This window comes from Aedes albopictus, chromosome 3, assembly GCF_035046485.1.
Source record: "Aedes albopictus strain Foshan chromosome 3, AalbF5, whole genome shotgun sequence".
Classification (NCBI taxonomy): Eukaryota; Metazoa; Arthropoda; class Insecta; order Diptera; family Culicidae; genus Aedes; species Aedes albopictus.
The window spans coordinates 15705277-15730762 of record NC_085138.1 but is presented as its reverse complement, the minus strand read 5'-3'; the positions used below and the strand labels follow the sequence as shown (position 1 = coordinate 15730762).

The window sequence follows — 25486 nt, the reverse complement described above, 5'->3', positions numbered from 1 at the left end:
GTGGCGACTGACATCTGCACCAGGAGACCGAGTACACGTGGACCAAGGTTGTTAATCGATAAATTATCGTTATCGGCGATAAAGTTAACGTCTGTTATCGTTTATCGTCGATAACGATAACGTCTTCAGGCGGAGACGTCATCGGCGATACAGTTAACTGTGGAAATTATCGACTCGATAACGTCTCCGAAAAATTTTCTTCGCGATCTGAGCTGTTGTTGATGCCGTCACTAGGGTAACTAGATTTATCGCAAAATTATCGAAGGTACGTTGATCTTCGCGTTGATTTATCGTTTGGTTATCGTTATCGAAAGATTATCGAGCAACCTTTATCGTTATCGAGTTTGCGTTGAGTTAACTGGCGATAATTTATCGGTTAACAACCTTGACGTGGACCATTTTTCCTTCCGCGGATCGGATTTCTTCGTGATGGTTGATAGCTACAGCAAATGGATTGAAACTTTTCCTGTGCGCACTTTGACTTCAAAAGAAACAATCGAGAAACTGTGTGAGTATATTTCAAGATTTGGTTCAATTTCAACTTTGGTGTCCGACAATGGAACAGCGTTTACGTCGGATGAATTTCAAAACTTTTGTAAATCAAGAGGAATCAACCATTTGCGAACGGCGCCATACAGCCCATGCTCGAACGGTGCTGCAGAGAATGCTGTGAAAACAGTGAAGACTGCTTTGAAGAAGCTCAGTAATGATCCAGCATTCCAGAAGAAATCAACGTCCATCATGATCAGCTCTTTTCTGGAAATGTACCGGGCTTCGAAACATGCGACGACAGCGGAAAGTCCATTCAAACTGATGTTCGGCAGAGAAATGAGGCTGAGGTTTGATACCTTGAAGTTTGATGCAACAAGACGACAGGACGACACAATCCAGAAGGTAAATAACAGAAAGAAACAAGAAACATTTGCCGTTGGAGAAACTGTGTACGTGCGAGACTACAGAAACCCGAAAAAAGCATCTTGGATACGAGGAAAAATTTTGAAAAAACTTGGAGCGGTACTCTACGAATGCTCATCCGAGGAACTTGGTACTATCAAGCGACGATCTCATCAAATTTTGAAGTATCCGTATGATGACTATGAAGAAGATAGGAGAATCTCAAACGGCCACTGTAACGGGAATAACAACGACGACGCCGACTCGGACGCAAGCTATGTATCTCTTGAAGACGATGTGGAGGATAATCCGACCAATCAACCGAATGGAGCTTACGTTACGAGATATAACCGAGTTGTTCGACCACCACGGCGTTAGGAGGGGGAGTAGTTGTGGCATAGCCAGTCATGCTTTGAACCCGGAAGTTGCCAAGCGGAATAAACAAGCAACCGGAAATCATCAAGGCAACCCTGTTTGTTATTTTGTTAAACAGTTCATTCCATTATCTACTCTCGAATAAATAAGTATAGTTTAGACGCCTTCTCCTTATTCCCTGAATACTTTACAACGGCGAAACCAACATCCTGAACATGGGTGTAGTTTGATGGATACGGTGGGCAGGGCATGTTGCGAGAATGCCTGCTCAAGAATGTTGGCTGAAGATCAGATGGAGCGTGATCTGGCGAACATTCGGCGTGACCGAAGATGGAGATAAGAAGATGCAAATCAAGTATTATGGCGGCAAATTGTTGACGCAGTATTATGATATCATGAATTTGATGTTGAACTATAAATAACTGATTGAACTGATGATGAAAAACCTATCAATGAAAAACGGGTAAAGATAGCCCAAAAATAACAAACTACAAAACCATAGGTTCTTAAGAGTTTTATTCAGAGCTTTCAACACATCAACAACGTTTATTATTTGAATAAGTTACAAATAGAAGAATATTTCACTACAGAGTCTAATTCTCGTCCACTGCAATGGATTCATCTTCATCCGATATCACGTTTAGATCCGAGTCGCGAAACTTCCCATCCTCGCCGGAGCAATCCTCGTTCGAACCCACCGAGTGGCAGTCCAGTTGATCGTCGCTCAAATTGCCACTCAATTCATCATCCCCAACTGTACCATCCTTTGGCGGAGAGTTCAAATCACCGTAGATTCGTGGCAAGTTCTGCATAACATAGTTGGTGTTCTTGATAATGTCGTACTTGTTCTCCTTGAACTCGCTGAGGAATAGGGCCGACGGATCTTTGGGCGTCTTCTCGTCCCCATCTGCCGGAAGAGGTGGCGAAGCTAGATTGATGGCTGCCGTGTTTGGCTTGAGACCATCGCGTGGTTTGGGAACACTGAAGGCGGATCCTTGTCGATCGTTGGAGCCGATCAGTTTGGAATGTTCGCTTTTGATGCCGTCCGAGTTGGGGGAAGAGGACTCTTTCTTGCGGTCGTAGATATGCCCTGAGACGCGAAGATCTATGAAGAAATGCAGTGGATCGATTCCATACGGTGGGTACAGGGGTGGATACCATACCGGTGGTGGAGGGGGAAGAATCAAATCAGACGGTGGCATGGATGCTGTCAGTGGATCTGGAATTAGGTTTGCATTCATTGACGGTTTCTCATTTGGAGGTTTCGCATCTGGGGAAGGTTTGAAGTTTTCAATGGATTCCTCGTACTTTGAGGTGATGTTTCTGGAGAATGCTGATAGCTTGTTGGTCAGTTCCAGCGGCTTTTCCGGGTGTCCGGTGGGTTTCTCTTCCGAATCTTTACTTTCCTTCGGGGATTCTGAGTACAAACGGTGCTGCGACCAGGATCGTTTTCTTGGTCGCCGGGCAGGAAGCGACATGGCCTGAGCTTGGGCCTGAGCCTGTTGCTGTTGTTGATGATGCAATTGTTCGGCGTTTCGTAAACTTTCATTCCTCTTATTGGCAACAAGGGACCGAAGCATTTCGCTGAAGAAGAAATTGTGTGGTCCAATTGCCGGAGCGAACAAATACGGTGGATTGGCAGCCATCAATTTGGAAACGAATTCCGAGTTGCGATAGTCGTTGGGGCCTAACCGTTGCTTTTGCTGGGGTTGACTGGATTGTTGTTGCTGCTGTTGGGATTGCTGGGTGTGCGACTGTGTTTGAACTTCCTCAGTCATTTTGATGGATCTGCAAGAGTAACCGAGAGAAGAGACAATCGTTTATGTTTCATTCAATTAGGGAATGCAATTTAAATGACCAACTTCGTGGATGTTCTATCTTGATAGGAGCCCGAATGAATGTTTTCAGATAATTTAAATGCGGAATGAGTTTTGCCATTCAGTCATAAATGAGCTGTACATCAGCGAGGCGGATGCATGGTCCGATATGTGAAAGTTGAGAACAATTGGGCTTCCGGTTTCCGACCCATGTGACAGCATGTGTATGTGATATCCGTTTGCCCACGAGGTGGTTAAATATGTTATTTTAAGTGAAGTTGCTCATTCGAATAAAACGGAAGTTGATTTAGCGGAGTAAAATACAATTTTTATTTTACCTTAGCTGCCCATAACCGCATAACAGTAACATTCAACAAAAGTAGGCATTGGAGAAAATGGAACCCAAAATTGAAACTTTGAATAGTATAGGAATGAATCGAAATTTTAAAAATTTCTCATAAATTTGTCATCAGTCGTATAGCAATCAAATTTTCTACAGCAGTTCCTGTATGCTGGGGGAATTGTCAAAAAATAAATCGAACCTCAGTATGATTGATGTCACGTTTTAAAGCCTATCTATTTTCCTAGTGTGACTGTTATGCGGTTACATTGCTCAATGAGACAAAATGGCTTGGTATTTTTTTCATAAATCCTAGAACAAACTTGATTTTTTTATTCAGGTGGTCGAAAGCACTTGTGATTTTATGATGATTCCCGATATTAACTCAATACCAGCAAAATATGCAAATGTTACAAATATGCAGTTATGGGCAGTTAGTATGATACTGAAATAAGGGTCCGTTGTACAATTATCTTCTCTTCATAAATAAAATAAAATCTTTTTAAAGAAATGGCAAAGTAAATAACAAATTCTGATCAATATCTTACAGGAAATTGAGAAAATTACAATTTTATTGGAATATAATTCATTCCTTATCTATTTACTACTACAAACTAAATGTCAGATGAGAGAGACGAACCAGCCAAGGGCTGAAAGTCTCTGAAATAAAGACAAATCAATCAATGTCAGATGCCATGATAAAAAACAACATTAAAAACGAAAACATCTTTTTCCTGTCTTCCAGTAAAAATTTGCCTCGCAATACATGCACACTCTGAACTCCAAGCTCTGCTTAAACAGCAGCAAATTTGACAAATTTCCTTTCCACAATACCCAACCCACGCTGTTTGCATCATTTCATTGCTAAGACAAAGAGTTTTACAACTCACAAAACAAAAATCCAGCTTTATTGCTACTCATCAGACAAACTCTTTATATGTAATAGAAAGAGGGATGATGATCTCTCCCTTGCTGCATTGGATCCTGGCTAGTACACAATGTTGTCTGGAGTGATATCTCTACCACATCCCTCCTACATACTCGACCTTTGCTCCACGAAGCAAATTTGTTCAATATTCCTACCAAAATTTCTCTAGCAATTAATTCCGAGATTCCTCCAGTAATTCCTTCTAGGATTACTTCAGCCATTTTCCCTGAGATCACTCCGGGAATTTCTTCCGTGGTTTCTCCACAAATTTATTCTATGGATTACTCTCAATCGTTATTCCCTCTAGGATGCTTTCTGGGATTCCCAAAAAGTTGCTTCAAGAACTCCTTTCAGGATTCATTCAGAGATTCCTTCTGTGACTTCCAGGGATTTCTTTCGGAATTTATCAGGGAGTTCCCGGAATCCTCCAGGATTTCCATCCTAGATTTTCCTAAAAGTTTGTTTTTTGACTTGCCGAAAATATGTCTGGAAGTTCTAGTAATTTCACCCGGGATTTCTTGCAGAATTCCTCTTGGAGTTCTCTCGGAGATTGCTTCAGGAACTCCTTATAAAAATTCTGTCTGGAATTCATTCCGTGAATTTCATGCGAGATTCCTCCCGGAGTTCCTTCTGGGATTTCTTCAAGAACTCTTTCTGAGATTTTTCATGGAATCCTACAAAAACTTCTTTCCGGTTTCCTCCAAGAACTCCTACGGGATTCTTCCTGGAGCTCCTTCCGAGACTCTTTCAGTAAGTACTGCTGAGATTGACTCAAGAATTACGGGAATTTCTTCTGCGTTTTTGTCATGAATAGCTTGTGGAATTTCTTCAGGACTTCTTCGCAGATTCCTTCGGGAACTCTTGCCGGAATTGTTCCGGGAAGATCTTCTGGAATTATTTCACAATTCTTCCGGGATTTCTTCAGGAACTCTTTCCAGGATTCATCTGGGATCTCTTTTTCAGTTTTCTCCAAGAGTTCCGTTTGGAATTCCTACAAATCCTTTTGGAATTCCTCCAGAAGTTCATTCTTGAATTCTACCAGATGTTTCCAATGGACATCTTCCAATAGTTTATGGGGGGAGTATTTTGAAAAAATGTTTATGCAGATTTTTTATATGGCATTCCTCATTAAGTTCCTACAGGATTTCTTTGAAGAAATACTCCAGGGAGTTCCTCCTGGTTTTCCTCCACCAGGAGTTCTTGGACGATTTATGACTTCATAACGGCACGGTGGCACCCCTCCATGAGGTCCTTTTGGGATTCCACAGGCATTCCATCCAGGATTCCCCCAAGATTTTTTTCGCGGTTTCTCTAAAAATTGTATCAGAACTCCTGCAGGAGTTTATTGTGCGATTTCTAGGGCGTTCTTGATAAGGTTCTTCCAGGGTTTATTTAGAATTCCTTTTCGAACCCTCTAAGCAGAATACCCTCTTTGAATGAGTGTAATCAGTTTCGTACCTTTTAATTCCGCCCTATGTTGCTTATCCTTTGACAAAGCATAGGGCGAAATTAAAAGGTACGAAACTGATTAGAATTCCTTGTTGTTCTGTGATTCCTTATATCTTCTGAGATTCCCAAAAGGTTTCATCTGAGATTCCTCCAGAAACTCCTATTTGAGGAAAACCAGAAGGAACTAGCTTTTCTCAAATAAATCCTATAGGAACTTCATGAGGAAGGCCATTCTCAAAATACTCCCTAAAAAACTATTGGAGGATGTCCATCAAAAACATCCGAAAGCATTCCAGAAGGATATGCAGGAATTCCAGAGGGAATTCTTGAAGGAAACCAAAAAAAAAGAATTCCTAGATGAATCCTGGAAAGAGTTCCCAAAGAAATCCCGGAAGCAGTTTCTGAAAGAATTCCAGAGGAACTTCCCGGAACAATCCCGAAAAGAGTTTCCAAAGGAATTCTGGATGAAGTTCTCGAATAAATCCACGAAGAAGTTGTTGAAGAAATTCCAGAAGCAATTCCTGAAAGAAGTCCAAAAGAAATTCCCAGAATTCTTGAAGCAATCCCAGAAGCTATTACACAAAAAATCTTCGAAGGAGCTCCTGGAAATAATTCTGCAGAAGTTTTTGGAAAACCAGATCTCAGAAAGAAGTTCTTGCAGGATTCCTGGAAGCATCTCAGAAAGAATTTTTGAAGAATCCGGGAGGAATCTCGCACAAGGTCGTGGGAGGAAACCCAAACAGAATTTTGGAAAAAGTTTCTGCAGGAATATTTTAAGAAATTCCTGAGAGAACTCCGGAAGAAATCCCAAGTGAAATTGCTGGAATTTCCAGGTGTATTTTCTAGGAATACCTTCCGAAAACCAAAGCAAAAACTTCTGAAGGTATTCCAAAAGAAACTATTAGAAGAATCTAGATAGAGCTTCTGGAGGACTTCCGGAAGTCCTTGAGAAATCTCTTGAAGTCCCAGAAGGAATCTCTGGTGGAATCCTGAAAAGAGTTCCTGGGGGAAGCTTTTAGGAATTTCAGAAAGAATCCATAGGGAACTTTTGAAGGAACCTAAAAACAATCTCAGATAGAGCTACTGTGGAATCACAGAAGGAAATCCAAGATGAATCCTAGAATAAGTTTGTGGAGAAAGCGCGGAAGAAATCTCAGGAACTACAACGTCTCATGTAGAAGTTAAAAAGATTAATAGATCAGTTTTTTTAGCTTAAACAAACCCATCTGTGGAAATTATAAATATATATAAGAAATTAACATATCATATCAACGTAGCCAAATATACTCCTAGATCAAGAATGTTCAATCCTCACAGCCACAGCTAGCTCAATAGTTGGGAGTATAGTTTTCTTAGCACAACTTCACACCGCTCCCAGCGGGATGTTTTTATACTCCCACCCACACAACATTGTCAGTCTAAAATCAAATAGAATGTCATACCAAAACTAACTCCCATTCCTTGGAAGGGCGACCCTAGAACAATACTATCTTCTCCGTACCCAAGTCTTTTAACTCAACATTCCAAACGGAACACACCGACCAACGACAGCCGGGTGCTGGAAATTCCTTCGGGCGTCTTTTTTGTCGTGAGAGACAGCTCTTGGAAGCAGATGGTAAAGAAACAGTTGAATGTGCACACTTCTTCCCGCTTTCACCGGTGGAGATGGTGCCAAGAATAATGAAGACGAGTAAGATTCCCTCCGGAGGGCTATTATTTGCACACTCACCTGACTGCATGGAATGTCGTCCGTCGGAAACTAGAGTATAGGTGTCGGGTATTATCTAATCGAGAAATAAATCGAATGTAAATTTGTTCAGGAGCATGTCGTTCCACTAGGTTTGCCTGTGACATCCGAAGACAGGTTCTCTCTGTTGTGTTTGATTTATTTGCTTAAAATTTAATGGGAAATCCCTTCCACAAGTAGCAGAATTAAGAAAAAAATTAAAGCTCGTAGGAATCCCTTTGATGTGACACACAAAAAAACGCGTCAATCGACCCCCACTTATCAGCCCCCGTGAAACAATTGACTCAATCTGTTACCATCCAACCCCACCGAGCGAGCGAGCGCACGCGAGTCCTTGCGGCACGCGATGATAAGCATCATCACCGGTGGGTGGTCCCGTGGAGGTGGTTTGATTGTTCAAGTGAAAATAATTAACTCCAAATTAACTCTTACAACGGGTGGGCTGCTGCCGCAAACCATTTCCCAGGCGCGCGCGTTAATCGTCGCTGTGCTTTCATTGAAGTCGCAGCCGCTCCACACAACCCCCATACACCCCATGTCGGCGGTCGACGACGACGGTTGCCGCAGAAACATTTTAATCCGGGGGAGGGGGTTATTCAGCAAACTTTCTCGTTTCACTTTATATTCCCAAAATAAATAATAAACTGCGTGAGTTTTTTTTTTTCAAGAGCAAGCCTCGAAATTAGTAGGAATTACTTATCCAAATGGGCTTGTGAATGCGGTTTCAAGGATATCAAGCCTTCGTCGTCGTCGTAGCAGGATGTTGCCAAACACGTTTTACAGGACAAGCATTCGGAGAAATCACGACAGCAGAGCGAGCTAGAAATTTGTTGGATGGAGAAAATGGAGAAAAGTGGAAGCTCCACACTGCCTGTTTGCGATTGCACAGTGGGACAGAAACGGTGATAAAGAAACAAATAACCCACTAGCGCCGAAGATGCTCATGTCGAATTCGTTTATTTGCACCGCCTGCACCGCTTTGCCACCGGGTGTAGCAAACTTGCACCGAAACCGTTCGTTTATTCGCAGGTACTGTTCTGTTTTGACACCCGATTGGCACCGGTGCAAGAAAATGCTACACCCAGTTTGAGCGCGGTGTAGCAGGTATAAAGCTAGTTTTATCAATACATGTATATCGCTGAACTTGTATCGTGATTTTGTTTTGGTAGGAATGATGATCTTCTCTTCGGCATTAGGTAAACAGTTTTCTTGGATATTCGTTTATTTTGAGATGTTTTAATTTCCAAACAGCAAATCTGTCCGTTTAAAAATTGTTTAAACTTGATCGATGATTATCATTTTCATTTTCATTTTCATTTTGCAGCATTTGGTGGGGCAATGAGAGCGCAAGTCAGTCCAAAGCCGATGATAAGGAGGGGTAATGGCTGAATAGTCTTTGCTGACCACATAAACGCCATGGGATAGGAAAAGGGTATTTTGGTGTGGGATTAGGGTGTTGGTACAGACTTGACAATATCAATGCTATTCAGATGCAAAATAATTTTAAGGCTCAATAGTGAATCGCATACCTTCCATAACCAAAAAAAAATAATCCACAAAATACCAAGCAAGTCAAAGAAAGAAAAAGCGTCCGATTGTTTATTTTGTCAATTATAACAAACGGAAACTTCTACTCTCTCCGACTCGCCAGTCACCCCGGAAAAAATGCCCCTTCAGTTCTGGAAAATATATTATCCCCAATTAAGCCTTTAATCGAATTGTCCGCGTGGTCTTGTAGTACCCCTGCTAGGTAAGAACCAGTCATTGCCATACATATTAAATGCTAGACATGACCCCATGGATAGCATTTGCATATGTAAAAGCTTTGCTGATGTGACTTTCCTATTAGTCAACTCTCTCATCAAATGTTTGTCTTCAAAACCTTGTCAAGCTTAGAAAATTGGAGTTAATAAACAATACATTACAAGGTTCGAATTCCCATAGAATGAGATCATTCATTCGCACTACAACACCATAGGAGATAATACCACATTGGCTGACTACAGTACAAATGCGAAAAATCTCCCTTTTCCCCCTATCCGCAACCCGGGGACGCGCCCTGTTGCATTTCGAAAGCCTCGGAGAATATTACAAACCTTCAATGGCATTCCCATACACTAACCCACATTGCCCATTCAGGGGTCTGACTGGGCCTATTACCCTCCCTCAGTTTGTAATATTCTCACCAACTTGGAATTATATTTTCCCGGCACATAAATGACTTCGACAAATGTTCGATATACTATGTAGCATTATGATCAGTATAACAATATCAGATGACTTGAAGGTCTGATTTTTACAGAATTGTTTGCCATTGATTATACATTCAGCTATTCCAATCATTACTGCAAAGCACATCGACTACATGCCTGAAATCAAAGCTTCCTGGAAGATATAATCCAAGCCCAGGGTTTAAACTTGATCGATGATTATCACGTCTTTAAACTTCCGAGGAATCTTAAAAAAAAATATCGGTAACATGAAATTTCAAAGAGTATATTTTTCCCATCACTTTTTTCTTTTGATTATCGCAAAAATGAGGATCAATTTAATGATTTTAATCATTAGAATTTTCTGTCGCATGGTGATCTATGATGTATGGAACAAAAAAATACGTTATAAAGATTTGATAAGCCCAGAATAAAATTAAAATCTATTCATTCAAATTGGACTGAAATATTACTGAAGTAACATTTTGTAGGTACAAACAGTTTCAAAAGTTCAAACAGTTTTAATATGAGTTGCGTTTCAATAACGTTATGTTAAAAAAAAAAACATTTATTTATTTTCCATTTTACGTTGTAGCTAAACGTTTTCTATTGAACTGCCTTTAACATTTTTTGTGTTAAATTTGTACACGTGGATCGTTTACAATTGTATATTAAGGGGCCATTAGACTGTTTGTCATTGTGACAAATATTTGTCGTTGTAGTTCGGCATTCATCCGAGGTTGCCATGATTTACATTGTGTTGGCTTTTTGTCGGGCATGTTTGGTCAAATATTTGTCATGTCTAATGGGACCTTTAGCATATTTTTTTTATTGGGCAACGGAAATTGTTAAATTCTTATAAGTAGCTTTTAATTGAAAAATTATGATATTACAAGAATTTGAAGAAGATAAATAATGTAGGAGTGTTAAAACATTGGATAACAATTTTCAAGTAACATTTATCATTACAAGTTTATCATGTACAAGAGGATTACTGAAAACTTTTAAAATTGTTCAATTGTATATAGGGTATGTAATCTCATGCTCCCATTTCCATCCTATTCGAAAACAAACGATTACGGCACCGATTGACTCCGTTCTTTTTATTTTCATAAGTGCTCACTTCTAACAAAAAATACAAAAATAAGAAACAAAACAAACAGCGCTTCAATCCTTTGTTTTTCGTGGGATGAAAATGGGAGCCACATGCTTAATAAGGGAACCAATACCCTAGAAAGTAAAAAATAAAAATGAATAAAAATAATTTTGTTCATCACGGAAATCATGAAAACATTGATTATGTTGTTTTTTGCTATCCTTTATTTTGACATTTTCTGCCATGACAAGTTTTATATTTCCCCATATTTAATCCATGGCTCGTTACACTACAAGGAGGAAAGAATCTATCGAGAAGTTCCGGGAGAAATCACAGGATGAATTCCGAAAGGAATCCCGGGACAATTCCCGAAATGAATTATGGGAAAAATCCCTTCAGAAATCTTTGGAGGAATCCCGGGAGCAATTTACGCAAGAATCCTGGAGTATTCCCTAAAAGAATCTCATGAGGAACCCTTGAGAGAATCCTGAAGATTTCCCGAATGAATTCTATTAAAAGGACAGGAAGAAATCGCTGGAGAAATCCCTAAAGGAATCCCCGAAAGAATCCATAATGAATTTCATGAGAAATATCCGAAAGAAAGCTAGAATTATTTCTGGGAAAAATCAATGAAGGTTGTTGTGACGGCCGAGAGAAATGATGAACACAACAGCTAATCGACAAATTCACTTTATTAATCACTTTAGATTATAATAATTCAATTGGCTTCTCAGCCGCGACCGCGGACATGTTTCGCACTCGCGTCCGTTCGCTAACGGGTTTTTACTTGTTATCATTTACACTCTAACTCGCAACGGCTCAATATGGGGAGGATTTGGGGCAATGTAAATATCAAGGTACATGTATACAAAGGTAGGGTATAACAAGGGTATCCCGGGAGAAATCCATAAACGATCCTAAGGAGAATTTTTGAAAATATCTGTGAAATAATTTCGGTAGAAATCCTTGAACCGAACCCCTGGCGGAGTGTTACGGTCCATATAAAAAAAATCGTTAAAGCGTTACGGATGGAGAGTGGGGAGGGGTGGTCGAAAAATGTCGATTTTAGCTTTACGTAATAAATGGATGCTGCTAAATAGCAGAAGGAATCTCTAAAGAAAACGTGCGGAGGATCCATGAATAAACCCCGGAAAGGACCGAAAGGAACCCTGAAAATGGAATTTCCTAATAGAATCCATGAAGAATCTTTGGAAGAAACCTACACACTTAGAAATAACGACGGATATCGCCGTAATCTTAACAGCTGAACATACGGTAAGAAGCTCGGTGGTTTTATAAATCACCGAACGCCCTGCAAATCTCTGAGTTTTTTTTTAATATTTCAAACAATTAACCTAATTTACAGCTCTTTTACAGTCCATTAGGGCACTGCGTGAGTCATTCCAATTGGCAGCTGCACTTACTTTGTACAGCGCCTAAATGTTCAATTCTAATTCTACTATATCGAACTGGTTGCCTTTGCGCTGCTGTCACTTTTCTACCCTATCGTGGTAGAATTATGAGCACGTAGATGTTGGTTGTTCCTGTTTCCAGTCCGATTGGGGGTCCATTATGAGTTGCCGTTCGCTGATATTCAAGTCTCCGGTTCCGTTTGAGCCGGTTCTGTCACATTCGCCCGAAAACCATTCGCCCGAATTCCAAATGCCCGAATGACAAACACCCGAATGTAACAAACGCCCGAAAGTCATTCGCCCGAAAAGACCATTCGCCCGAAAAGACCATTCGCCCGAAATACCATTCGCCCGAAAAGACCATTTGCCCGAAAGACCATTCGCCCGAAAACCATAATAATCTAGAACACTTTTTCTGAAATCAGTTAAGGCGTCATTCACGCGTATGGCTGAACGCCATTATCAACTAAAAGTTACAGCAACCATTTTCATCAGAGGTTTTTACTTTCTTTGAACACAGTCTTATTTAAGACTTGGAAACATTGATTGGAATTGTCCCTTCTTTTGTTAATAGGCTTTTCTTTCTAGTTTCACCTTCAAGGAAATTAAATTCAATTTTATGTCATTTCTTACCAGAAATTTGCCCTTCTTGCAATCATGGGCTGTTCTTTTAAGTTATTTTGTTATGGGGATAACCTTGACGTTTTATGTGTTTACAACATCTGGATTCCAAACATGATTTCAAAAGAACAGCTTGCTCAAATAAGAATACTGAATTAGCTCACACGTTCTAATTTTTATCAATTATTGTTCATTTTAACTGGAGGTTTGAGTGTTCGACTGTTTGGATGCACTAGATGTTGGATTTCTCGGGTATGCAGTCTCCCAACTCCTTGGAACAACAACGGACGAATTAAATCCGTTGTCGTTCCAAGGAGTTTGGAGACTGCATAGCTGAGAAATCCAACATCTAGTTCATTTTAACGAAACGTAGTTATTCCGAGTATATCAATCGTGAACACTATTAACTTATAAGTATTGACTACTCTGTGCTGAAGTATTGTCTTTATCCTTTCGATCAGCAATGCTGTAACAATTAATGACCTAATATGTAATATTTTCACAAGTAATTAGGCCTTCTTCAAAACATAGGCCGTTCTTTCAAACTAAGTTGATATGGTTATTATTGGCGCTAGTCCAGCTGTTCTTGCGATTGGTCGGATACTAAGTACACCATGGGCCTGTCCTTAAACTTTCATCATGGCAAACCAAAAAAAAACTTGTCCTAAGAAATTGCATGGAATTGGCGCATGACTTTCGGGTAAATGGTCTTTCGGGCGAATGGTCTATTCGGGCGATTGGTCTATTCGGGCGATTGGAATTCGGGCGTTTGTTATTCGGGCGAATGTGACAGAATCGTTTGAGCCATGGGCTCAGAAGAGGGTCAGTGTTAGCTGCTCTCAGGGAGAAAGAGCAACTGACGATACCCAAGTAACCAAAAGTTCCACTTCCCATGACAAAATACACTTTCAAGTTCCGCGAAGTTCAGATAAAGTTCCAAATGAAACTTTCTGGCTGCTTAAGAGGCTAACGATGAGCCTTTCTGGAACTTCGGTCACAAGTTCCGGCAAGGCTCATTGTTAGCCTCTTAAGCAGCCAGAAAGTTCCATTCGGAACTTTATCTGAACTTCGCGAAACTTAAAAGCTGCTTAAGATGCTAATCAGAACTTTGTCGGAACTTTCAAGTTCATAGAAGTTCAGTATAGTAGCATTGTGTTTCAATGAAGATTGAATTTGTTTTTTTTTACAGAAAACAACTGTTTAACCATACACGAATAAAAGACAAATATGAATTTATCAAATCAATGAATACTAGGCTTGAGCAAAAAAAAATTGCCGCCCATCGAATTCGAACCGATAGTCGCTGCGTGAGAACCCTACGCTCTACCACAGTACTACAGTTGCGATTGAATGGCCAGCAGGTAAAGTCTGACTTGAATCGATTTTCTGTCGGCAGCTAGTTTTGCTCATTTGTACAGTAGTCAAGTTAGCTTGGCCTTAGTTAAGTGTCTTCAGCAGCGCAGCGGTGAGTCGCAGGAGGATCCAGTTCAAATCTGCATAGCAGCGACATGTGTGAAAATATAATTATCAGCAGCAATTTTCAGACATGAATCACAAACCCACCAACAGGGTTGTGATTCTGAAAAACACATTTTTGTTTAGCTTATAAAGTACCCTTTCATCTGAACTTTTGGTTACTTGGGTAGCTTGGGCCTGGAATTGAACCCACGACCATCTGCTTATGAAGCAAACGTGTGACCACTTGCGCCACGGGCCAAGGCTCTCAGAAATTTGCATCTGTCAAAAGTACCAGAGATTCGCTACTTTTTACAAATATACTGTAAAAGCACAGGATGTTCGGTATTTTTTCTACGGATGATCTGTGAGTATCACTGAACGTACGATAGTTTTTACAGATGACCGTGAATACTATCGATCCTACTGTGTTTTTACACACCTACACACAGAAAAAAAAAATCACCGACGTCGGTATTGTTTTACCGAAATCTCAACTGTTAAGTTTGTTTTACAGGAAAAAACTTCTAAATATAGCAGCTTTAACTGAATTTTATTAAAGTTTGACAGATAAACGATAATATTTTTTTGCAATTTCTCATCGTAATAGGCTGTTTTACCTCACGCAAATCTGACAGAAAAAGGCCTACTTTCCCACACCAAATTAACAGTGTTGTAATGGTTCATTACAGCACTGACTTGCGTTGCGTAATGAACCATTACAGCACTATTTCCAGTTTTGGTCAACTTTTCGATGCTTTCTGGACGCAGTTTTGAAAAATTGTGACAACTGAACAGTTTAACCTATTATGATCAGATTTTCCTAAGCATTGGCTATGAACATCAGTGTGCAGTTTGATGAAAAAGTTTTGTTGGAAACTATCCTTAAGGGTAATTTATGAAATTGCAAAAAAAAAAACGCTGTACGCAACTCGGTGCAGAACTCGATTTTTCCAGCACTCGTCGTAATTATCCAACTCGGCAAGCCTCGTTGGATAAATGTAGGGTAAGAAATCAAACTTTGAACTAGTCAAATTGTAATCTTAATTTGAACCATTTCAAAATTCATTAAAACGAAGTACTTTTCAGGCAAATATTGTCCCGAAAGAGATGTTAAACAGCTTTCCGTAATATAACCTGATAACATGGACTTTAAAAGCATTGAAAAAAGCGTTTTTGTCATGGAAAACAGGCAATTGAAAAATCACTGTGATTTCACCCATTTACCCCAACAGAAAGCACATTTTCGGTGCACTCGTACAGCTCATGCATTGTATCACACACAATATGTGAACACGTCAAATGAATGCTTATTTATCGTAGAATCGACCAACCGAATAATATTCCGCATTATTTGTCATAAAATAATCAAATTTAAGTGATACTTACTTGGAGAATGTTATCTTAAGTTGAACCATTTGTAATCTAAATTTGAACTAGTAAACGGGGGTGAGCTTCTAGTGTTGGCCTGTAGATTGTGCTAGTGGTTGCTTTGTTTACTCTTGGGGGATGAAAAATTCTAAATTTAGTTTCCAAATTCCTAAAGAATTTCGAACATTCTGAGTTGAGATTCCACTGCCAAATGAAAAATAGGTATAAGAATTGACAGATTCATGTGATTTTTCATTGTTTAGCATGGAATTGACTGTTTTGTGAGTTGCTCGAGCAGCTGCCGCCGGTAGTTCAAATTAACATTAAAATTGGCTTAAATTATGATTACGATGGTTCAAATTAAGATTAAAATCATTGTTGATGAAACATCAAATATTTCAATGAAATTCGGTGCAAATACAACTTACCATTTAACAGAAAGCTTATACCCGTGGCTTTCATGTACATACGATTTTGCCGTAGTAAATTATTTCCATGTGGGAGAAAAAATCACTTAAAATTTGCACTGCTTCAGAAAGCAGCAATTTGGTTCAAATTTTGATTACCTACCCTACAACTCGTGCTGTAAAAATCGTCATTCTGCACCTTGTTGCGTAAACTACTATACCGAAATTTGTTAATTTTTTACAAAATTTCGTTAAAAACCTGCAGTTGAGATTTTGGTAAAACCTACCGAATGCGATTAGCTGTGTACGGTGATTTTATGTGAATACAAAAAAATCTGTTTTCACAATAACATCGGTCGTGGGATTGAACTCACGGCCTGCTGATCAGGAAGCACACTTGCTACCACTGTACGAGAAAGCTTTGCTTGTAGTGTTACGCAAATTCTAAAGCAGCTGATGCTCGAAGCTGCCTGCATGGCTGAAAAACGCATTTCGCAGTAAGTTCGGTAAAATAGTCCCATCACTGTTTGTACATTAAAATTTTCACAGAAATCCCGTAAATTTGTCTTATTCCACCAATTCTTAATAATACTGTGCTTAGCTATTTTACAGACCAGTTTCGGTGATTTTTTTCACCGAATACTGTAATTTATTCAAAGTGTGTAATACAACTTTTTACAAGAATCCCGTCAGAAATAATGAAGAAATCTCGGAAGGAATCTCTGAAGAAACCCCAGGAGGAATCCACAAACGAATTATTCTCTATAGAACTACCTGGCATGCCTGAATTTATTCCGTAAGAATTCTCTAAAGGTATCACAGAAAAAAATAACTAATGATTCCTGGGAGGACTTGATGAAGGAATCCTGGAAGAAATTCCTGAAGGAATCGTGCGAGGAATCCGTAAAGGAATCCTTGAGGTGATTCCTGAAGAATCCCGAAAATCTAGGAAGAATCCTGTAGGAACCACTAATTAAATCTCTGGAGTAATCCGTGGCACAATCTGGAAGGACCCCTGGTTGATATCTCCAAATGAATCCCAAGTGATATCAATGCAATAAAATTTCTGATGGAATGCTGCAGAATATCTGAAAAAATTCTGTGAAAAATCCTAGGAAAAACTCATCAAGGAAATCCGGGAGGAATCCATACACTCGTAGTAAAAATGTTGTTCCTGTACCAATACAGGTTATCTTCGATATAACGTACCCTCGATATAATGAATTCGATATAACGTGCATTTTGCTTCGATATAACGTACAACAATGAAAAATTTCATTTTTCCAGTAATAACACCCAAATAAACTACGAAATCACTCAAATAAATGTTTTAGTGCAGCATCAGCCTTTTTACCCAGAATAAGCGCAAATTGCGGAAAAACATCAAAGCAAAATGTACGTTATATCGAAGCATGAAAAACTAAATGACTCTTTTGTGAAAACTCATGTTTTTCATTATTAGTTTTATGAATTTCACCGAAATCATTATTTGGGATTAATTTCGCATCGAATCCATTAAAACTAGGATAAAAAATATTAAATTTTTCTCTGCTTCGATATAACGTACACTTTAATATAACGTACGAAGATATTTTTTTGTACGTTTTATCGAAGAGTACCTATATTGATAACAACGATTTATGCTATGTTCAGACTGGAAATTAAATAACATTTTATTCAAAGTGTCACCATGAATAACATGTTATTCAGATTGCAGTATGAACATAGCATTATTTCCTATTTTTTGCCCGACTCGAATTGCTTCTGAGCTGTAATTTTTTATTGTTGACGATAGTTTTAAATGTTCCAGATTGTATAAGATCATTTTTGAATTCTTGTGCAATTTTGCTATATTTATTTTTGTTAAATTCTTTCCTACACACTAAACGCTTTCAGCAATATTTTGCTGAATTTTGCCGAGCTGAAGGGTGCAGCAAATTTTTTTGCTGAACTTTCAGCAAAGTTTGCTGAATTTCAGCAAAACGTTACTGGTGATCAGCAGAGTTTACTGAACAAATCAGCAAAATTTTGCTGAATTTCAGCAAAATTTTTACTGAAGCCTTCAGCTCGGCAAAATTCAGCAAAATTTTGCTGAAACCCTCAATCGATTTTTGGTGTGTAAGCCTTTTACTATATTAGTGGAGAGATACTTCGAAGTTTTTTTTTTAATTTGGTGCATTACAGCAGTGGTTTTAGACGTTTTATCTCGCGGTTCACGTTTTGGAAATAAATAGCTATGCGGTGCACCCATATAAAAGGTTCTAAGGATTTACCTAGAAGTATATCGAATAATCTAACCTGGCTTGATTGTTTGTTAATTTTTTATTATTTTAAAATTATTTTATTATTTAAAAATTGGGGACCGAATCTTGCCAAAACCTTTGCAAAGTCATGAAGAATTCTATGCACAGTCTTGAGCAAGTCCTTGCTAAAATAATGACAGTTTTGGGAGGATTCATGGCAAGAACTTTAGTGATGCAGAATGGGGTAAAATATTCAATGCTCATTGTAATCAGTCATTGATTGTAATTGAGTGGGTTGGAAGCAAAGGGGTGTAAGTGACAAAACTTCACTTTCTAGTAAATGAGGTTTAAAGATTTTCTTCAATTTTTCATCCCATACAAATTGTATGGAGGCTCAAAATCGACCCTATTTTCTGCGATGTATTGTAATTTTTGTAAACATCGTAAAAACAATCTTAAGAATGTTCCTTAAAACTTGAATCTGAAGATTTTTTCTATATGCTCAGCTCAAAATCGACAAAGTGGTCTGGTCACTTACACTCCTTTACATTTGGGCGTCTCAATTAGATTTTTTTTGATTGGCATTTTTTATCATTTGATGTAAACACATCAAGGAAAAAGTCATTGATTTCGAATTGAAAGCAACATTATCTGAAGCGTCAGGGTGAACTTGGCAAAGATTTACGGTGCACCAAGTGTAGGTAAAGTGAAAGGTAATGTCTTATAGAAGACCTTATGGCTTTGACACGTGCTTTTTAACAAACAATCCCGTAAAAAGCTTGACAAGTATTGAGTTTTCTGTGTATCATCCTGTTATGGCATAAATTGAAAGGAAATTCTCTTCAACTCGTGGGTTTCGTGTAATTGCTTCTACTTACGGGACCTAGGATCGAATTCCACTCCCGACAAACTTTGTTAAGTCGAAGTCGAAAGAATTTATTATCAGAAAAGATGTATGGTCGAAGCAGGATTTGAACCCGGCGTGTGTATAATCCGTTGAAATAGAAAGTTTTATTTTTTATTTTTTAATAAAATATTGCATTTTTGTCCACTTTGCTGAGATTTTCTTCCCATGTGCCTTTGGTTACGGAGTAGCAAAAAAGGGGTGGCCAGCGCATGACGCAAACCGTGGAAAAATAAAGGAGCTCAGTTTTCAACGACGACGATGACGACGATGACGATGCGGTGGCAATGGTAGCCTTCGTTTATTTTGGTTCGGAAAACTTAGTGGGAGGAGTACCGAAGTCAAGTTGGAAACTCCCACATTGTGGTTTTCAGTCTTTTTTTTTTGACTGCAGGTTTTATTTGTTGGATGGGTTTTTTTATTGTTATTTGTAATCCTTGATGAACATGATATAATCTGTAAACTACTGGGATTCCTATAATATATCAAAGGACATTTACGGAAATCATGTTAATTTACAGCTGGATGAGAGCAATGCATCTATCTATATATATATAAATGCAGTGGCATACGTGGGACCGCGCATAACTCGCAAACGAAACGTCTGATTTGGGTCATCTTTGTTTTGTTCTGTAAGTTTTCACCCAAGGAAGGTTTATGAGCCGAAAAACATTGAAAAATTGAGAGTTTTTGAAAATCAATCTTCCATACATTTTGACCGGGGACTTGGTCCTGGCTAGCAACTTGAAACGTCAAAAAACGCAGTAGGCAAGACAAAGTTTGCCGGGTACAGCTAGTTTAATATAAACATTGAACATTTTATGTAATCCTAAACTTGATGAATGAAACTGCTAAGCCTGATTAGAAAGGGATAGAACGTGCTAATGCAGATCTATCAAAGGGTTCTAACTAAATATTTTCAAACAGAAAAAAATGTTTTTACTACAACAATGTTTCAATTTCAAAGTAAAACATCAAAACTAAACGAGCACAATATCCGCATACTGTTTAACGACAAGCTTTTATCGCCACCGATCCGCTTGACCTACTCACTAATCATATTTCAAACATTTAGTGTTCTGAATATACGTCCTAGTCAGGTAGAAAAAAATCGTTCCTATGAAACCCTTCACTCCTTATCCCAACTACATAGATTTTGATACATTCCACCCCAGCATCCAGACCAGATAGGCAGGCACTCATTCAAAATTGCGCCAAAACCTCGCAACATAGCGCCCCTATCGTCATCCTCACACGGGCTTTGACATTGATTTATATGTGAACACTGACATCGATATCATTCTAATAGGAAGGGTTAACGCGTATGTTATCGCTCACCCCCGCCGCGATGACGTCGACGCACCACCCCCACCGCATCATTTCGTTTTATCATTTTCACCACTAGACGGCCGACAGACATGCCAGACTACATGTGCAGGTTCATACATCAACGCATGTGATGTAACTCCGCATAATTCAATCGGATGATGATGACTGATTTTCGGTGTGCTTACCCCTTTTATGAGCGTAATTTGTACTGGATTATAGGTGCCATTCGGTGCCTCTACGCTGCGTCACCATACCGATTGCTGTTCAAACGGGAACTGCATGATTTTCATCACTGTTGTTGGTGCCCCGATGACAACGATGATCACGATGATGGGGTGGAAAGGATATTACATATGAAAATTAGATTTTGATTTGCTTGATTTGTTGTAAAATTCATTCACAAGGCTACAAGGGTTGCCTAATCTTTTTAAGTGTGTTGCCAATAAGGGGTCCTTGGCATGACATCGACATGACAAAACGGCAAAACGAAACGAAGTGAGATGGATTCGAATTTAGGTTTAGTTTAGGTTCTTATCTTCGATATCACTGAGACCGCATGTTATACAAGGTTAAATCTTTCAAATGTAAACATGTTTAGCTTATGTAATCCTTTGCAGCCGAAGTTCTTCTACCAAAGCAAGGCAAAGATAACCATACATTGTAGATGCTCTTCCGTGATTGACCAGAACAATCTAAATAGTACAGAAAACCAATGGATGAAGTTTGGGACTAGCCAACCATCCTCAATGTGCATAATTCGAGAGCTCAACAACGGCGCCGGACACGTCCTTACGGTCATCGGGAAAAGGAAGGAATGTTAGCTCGACAACCGTTGTTACTAGGAACCGTGGAATTCACAGCATCCCATAGTTGTCTCGGGAAGGAATATTAGTTAGTATGAAAGGGTAAGGCGTGAATCTAGAAGTCAGTAGGTGGAATAATCCACTCCATCAACTACATCAAGATACACGTCGCGTCAACAGTTGAAGAAGCACAATCCCGATTTATTTCATCGCGAAAAACCACACCATACGTTTACGCAAAAGCCGTTCGACATTATTCGCGTCCGCGCCTCGTAACCCGACGTCTCCAGAAGTCCCTGGAAATTTCCCAGAATTTTCCCGGGAATCACTCCAGGAGTTCACTAGAAATTTCTCCATGAATTCTCCGAGAATACCTGCAGGATTCCCCTAGGAATTTCCAGAAAAGTTTTCCAAAAATTCCTCCTGAAATTTCTAAGGAATTCCTCCTGGAGTTTCCCAGAAATTCCGCTTGAAGTTCTCAGGAAACTCTTCCAGGAGTTACCCGCGAATCCCTCCAGGATTCCTCCAGAAATTACTCTGAAAGTTCCCCGGGAATTCCTGTAGTAGTTCCCCGAGAATTTCTCCAGGAGTTCCCCGGAAATTCATCCAAAAAAACTCCGAGAATACCTCCAGGAGTTCCCCGGCAATTCCTCCAGAAGTTCCCAGGGATTTCCCCCAGGAGTTCCCCGAGAATTCCTCCAGGAAGTCAACGGGAGTTCCTCCAAGAGTTCTTCGAGAATTCCTCCAGGAGTTCCTCGGGAATTCCTCCAGGAACCCTTCGGAAATTCTTCCAGGAGTTACCCGGAGATTCCTTAAAAATGCTTCCAAGAGTTCTCCTGGATTTTTTTTTTTCAGGAACTCCTGGAGATATTCCCCCGAGGAGCTTCTGAATGAATTCATGTAGAACTTCTAAAGGATTTCTCAAGTAACTCGTGGAGAATTTTCCAAGCATTTTCCGGAAGAAATCTAGGGGAACACCTGAAAGAACGCTCGATGAACTCCTGGAGTTATTCCCGAGGAACTCCATGAGATATTCCCAGAGTACTTCCTAGGGAAATCTTGAAGAGGGATTCCGGAGAAAATTATAGAACAATTTGCTAGGAACATTGCCAAGGATCTCCTGGAGAGATTCTCGAGAAAGTCCTGAAGATTCTTCCGAGGAATTTCAGACGAATTCCTATAGGTATTTCCGTGAAACTTTTGGAGTAAGCTCTTGGGGAAATTTCCGAGGAACTCCTGAACCCTCGTGGAACTTCGTGAGGTATTCCCGAACACTACTGGAAAAATTTCTGAGGAATACCATGAAGAATTCACATGCAACTCTAGGAGAAACTCCTAAGAAACGCATTAATAAATTCCCGGGAAGCTCCTGCAGAATTACTCTTGGAAATCCTGAATGAATTTCCTGTAAAGTCCTAAACAAAACTACCAGGATCTCCTTGGAAAATTGCCGAGCAACTCCTGAATTTTCCTACGAACTTCTGGTAGAACTGCTGGAAGAATTCTCGAAAAACTCCTGAAGAAATTTCCTAGATATTTCTGCAGAAATTCGCGGGGAACTCCTGGAGAAATTTTCGAGGAAGTCCTGGAGGTATTTCCAAGAAACTTCCGGAAAATAAAATTGCCAAGGAACTCCTGAAAACAAAAACCGAAGACCTCTTGAAGAAACTCTTTGATAAATTCCAATCGAGCTCGTGGAGGAATTTCCAAGAAACTTCTGGAGGAACTGCAGAAATTCCCGGGCTACTCATGGAAGCATTTCCAGGGAACTTCTGGACGGTTTCCCAGGTAACTCTTGGCATAAATGCCATGGGAATCTTTCTTCTGGAGGAAATCCCGAGGAACTCCTGAAGCAATTCCTGTAGATTTTCTGGAAGTACTTTCCAAGAAGCTCCTTGAGGAATTCCCGTGAAGCTCTTTAAGGAATTCTAGGTATTCCTGCAAGAATTCTCGCTCAACTCCCAAGAAATTCCTGCACGATTTTCCAAGGAGCTTCTGGAGGAATTTCCAAGAAACTGCTGAAGGAATTCTCAGGGAACTCCTGCAGAATTTTCCGATGAATTCCTGGAGACATTTCCCAGAAACTCTTTGAGGATTTCCCATGGAACTCCTGGATGAATTTTCCAAGGAATTTCTGGAAAAATCCCCGATGAACTTCTAGAGTAGTTTTCCAGGAACTCCTGGAGACACTTCTCAAAAACACCTGAAAGAACGCTTTATAAGAAGTTAGCATAGCATAGCATAGCATAGCCGACCATACACATAATGGGGTGGCTGTCGATAGAGACGTTTAATGCACCAGAAAAGTTGCCTGGGACTTGACAAACCTTTCATTTAACGAACTCTCGACACCTGGCCTGGTCCTTACGATCAGCGGAGATGGGGAGGAAATGTTGATTAGATATCTACTCAGAATATGTCCAAGAACTTGGCCCACTTCATAGATATCTGGAGTTGAAAATTGGATAGGGTTTAATGGGGTGCTTTCCTTGGTGAAAAAGCAAATATTTGGCATATTTACAAATATAGTGAGATATTGAAAATTGCATTTACCGGAATTGATCTGAAAACAATAATTATTAAATCAAAATGGCTAGATCTTACCAAACTGGAATGAAAGAACGATTTATAAGAAGTTCTGGACAAATTCTCAAGGAACTTGTGCAGAAATTCCCGGCCTACTCATCGAAGCATTTTCTGGGAACTTCTAGACGATTTTCCAGAGAACTCGTGGCATTAATGCCATTTAACTCCTTAGGAAATTACCGAGCAACTTCTGGAGGAAATCCCGACGAACTCCTGAAGCAATTGCTGTGGACCTTCTGGAGGAACTCTTGTAGGAATTTTCAAGAAGCTCCTTGAGGAATCTCTCTGAAGCTCTTTGAGGAATTCTAGGTATTCCTGCAAGAATTCTCGATCAACTTCCCAATAAATTCCTGCACGATTTTCCGAGGAGCTCCTGGAGGAATTTCCAAGGAACTGCTGAAGGAATTCTCGAGGAACTCCTGCAGAATCTTCCTAGGAATTCCTGGAGACATTTCCCAGAATTTCTGAGGATTTCCCATGGAACTCCTGGATGAATTTCCAAGGAATTTCTGGTAAAATCCCCGATGAACTTCTAAAGGAATTTTCGAGGAACTCCTGAAGGCAGTTCTCAAAAACACCTGGAAGAATGCTATAGAAGAAGTTCTGGATAAATTCTCAAGGAACTTCTGCAGAAATTCCCGGCCTACTCATGGAAGCATTTCCAGGGGACTTTTAGACGATTTTCCAAGGAGCTCCTGGCATAAATACCGTTTAACTCCTGAGGAAATTACCGAGCAACTTCTGGAGGAAATCCCGACGAACTCCTGAAGCAATTCCTGTGGACCTTCTGGAGGTACTCCCGAGGAACTCTTGTAGGAATTTCCAAGAAGCTCCTTGAGGAATTCCCCTGAAGCTCTTTGAGGAATTCTAGGTATTCCTGCAAGAATTCTCGATCAACTCCTGGGAAAAATCCCAAGAAACTCCTGCACAATTTTCCAAGAAGCTCATTTTGTTTTTGGTACAAACCTAAATGGTTCAGCATTTCCTTGTCGTTCCGTTGTCGGTGCTGTGGCGTTTACCTCTACATTATAAAGCGATACGGTTAAACACTTCTGGAACAGCAGAATTAACAGAAGTAAATCTAAAGCTTAGATATGAGTGCGCCCGGAAAAAGTAAAAGCGGTACATATAACCCCAGACAAATAGACGTAACACCTAGAACAATTATCGTATAAATCCACCATCCAGTTCATCCTGTTCATGTTTCGCGAAACACTGCGTTGTCAACAGCATCAATAGAAGGCGCTACTGTGAAACGATGTGCATGCCTCTGGTTATAAATGCCACAACGTTTTAAAATCATTGCCAAAAACATGATCGATGGAAATTTTGCCAGTATCACGTCTGTTTGGCTGTGATATAACTTTGATAGAATACTATATTTCAACCCAACCGTGAGGTAGCATTATGCCAGCCCTTATTCTTAAGGTGAAGAATTCGACAATGATTTTTCTTAAGGGCCTAACTGACTTGATCGATTTCTCTTCGTCGACTCTCTC

At 39.7% G+C, this 25486-nt stretch overlaps 1 protein-coding gene across 1 annotated transcript; it reads right to left on the bottom strand.

The window, feature by feature from the left end:
- Positions 1-1768: 1768 nt before the first annotated feature.
- Positions 1769-3117, bottom strand: LOC109418223 (integrator complex subunit 3 homolog). The gene has a single exon (XM_019692381.3). It carries the CDS (start codon positions 3045-3047, stop codon positions 1863-1865), a length of 1185 nt encoding a protein of 394 aa, XP_019547926.3. The 5' UTR covers positions 3048-3117; the 3' UTR covers positions 1769-1862.
- Between the last annotated feature and the right edge of the window lie 22369 nt (positions 3118-25486).

Coding starts and splice junctions, on each gene's coding strand:
- LOC109418223 (XM_019692381.3), bottom strand. CDS start 3,047: ATGACTGAGGAAGTTCAAACACAGTCGCACACCCAGCAATCCCAACAG.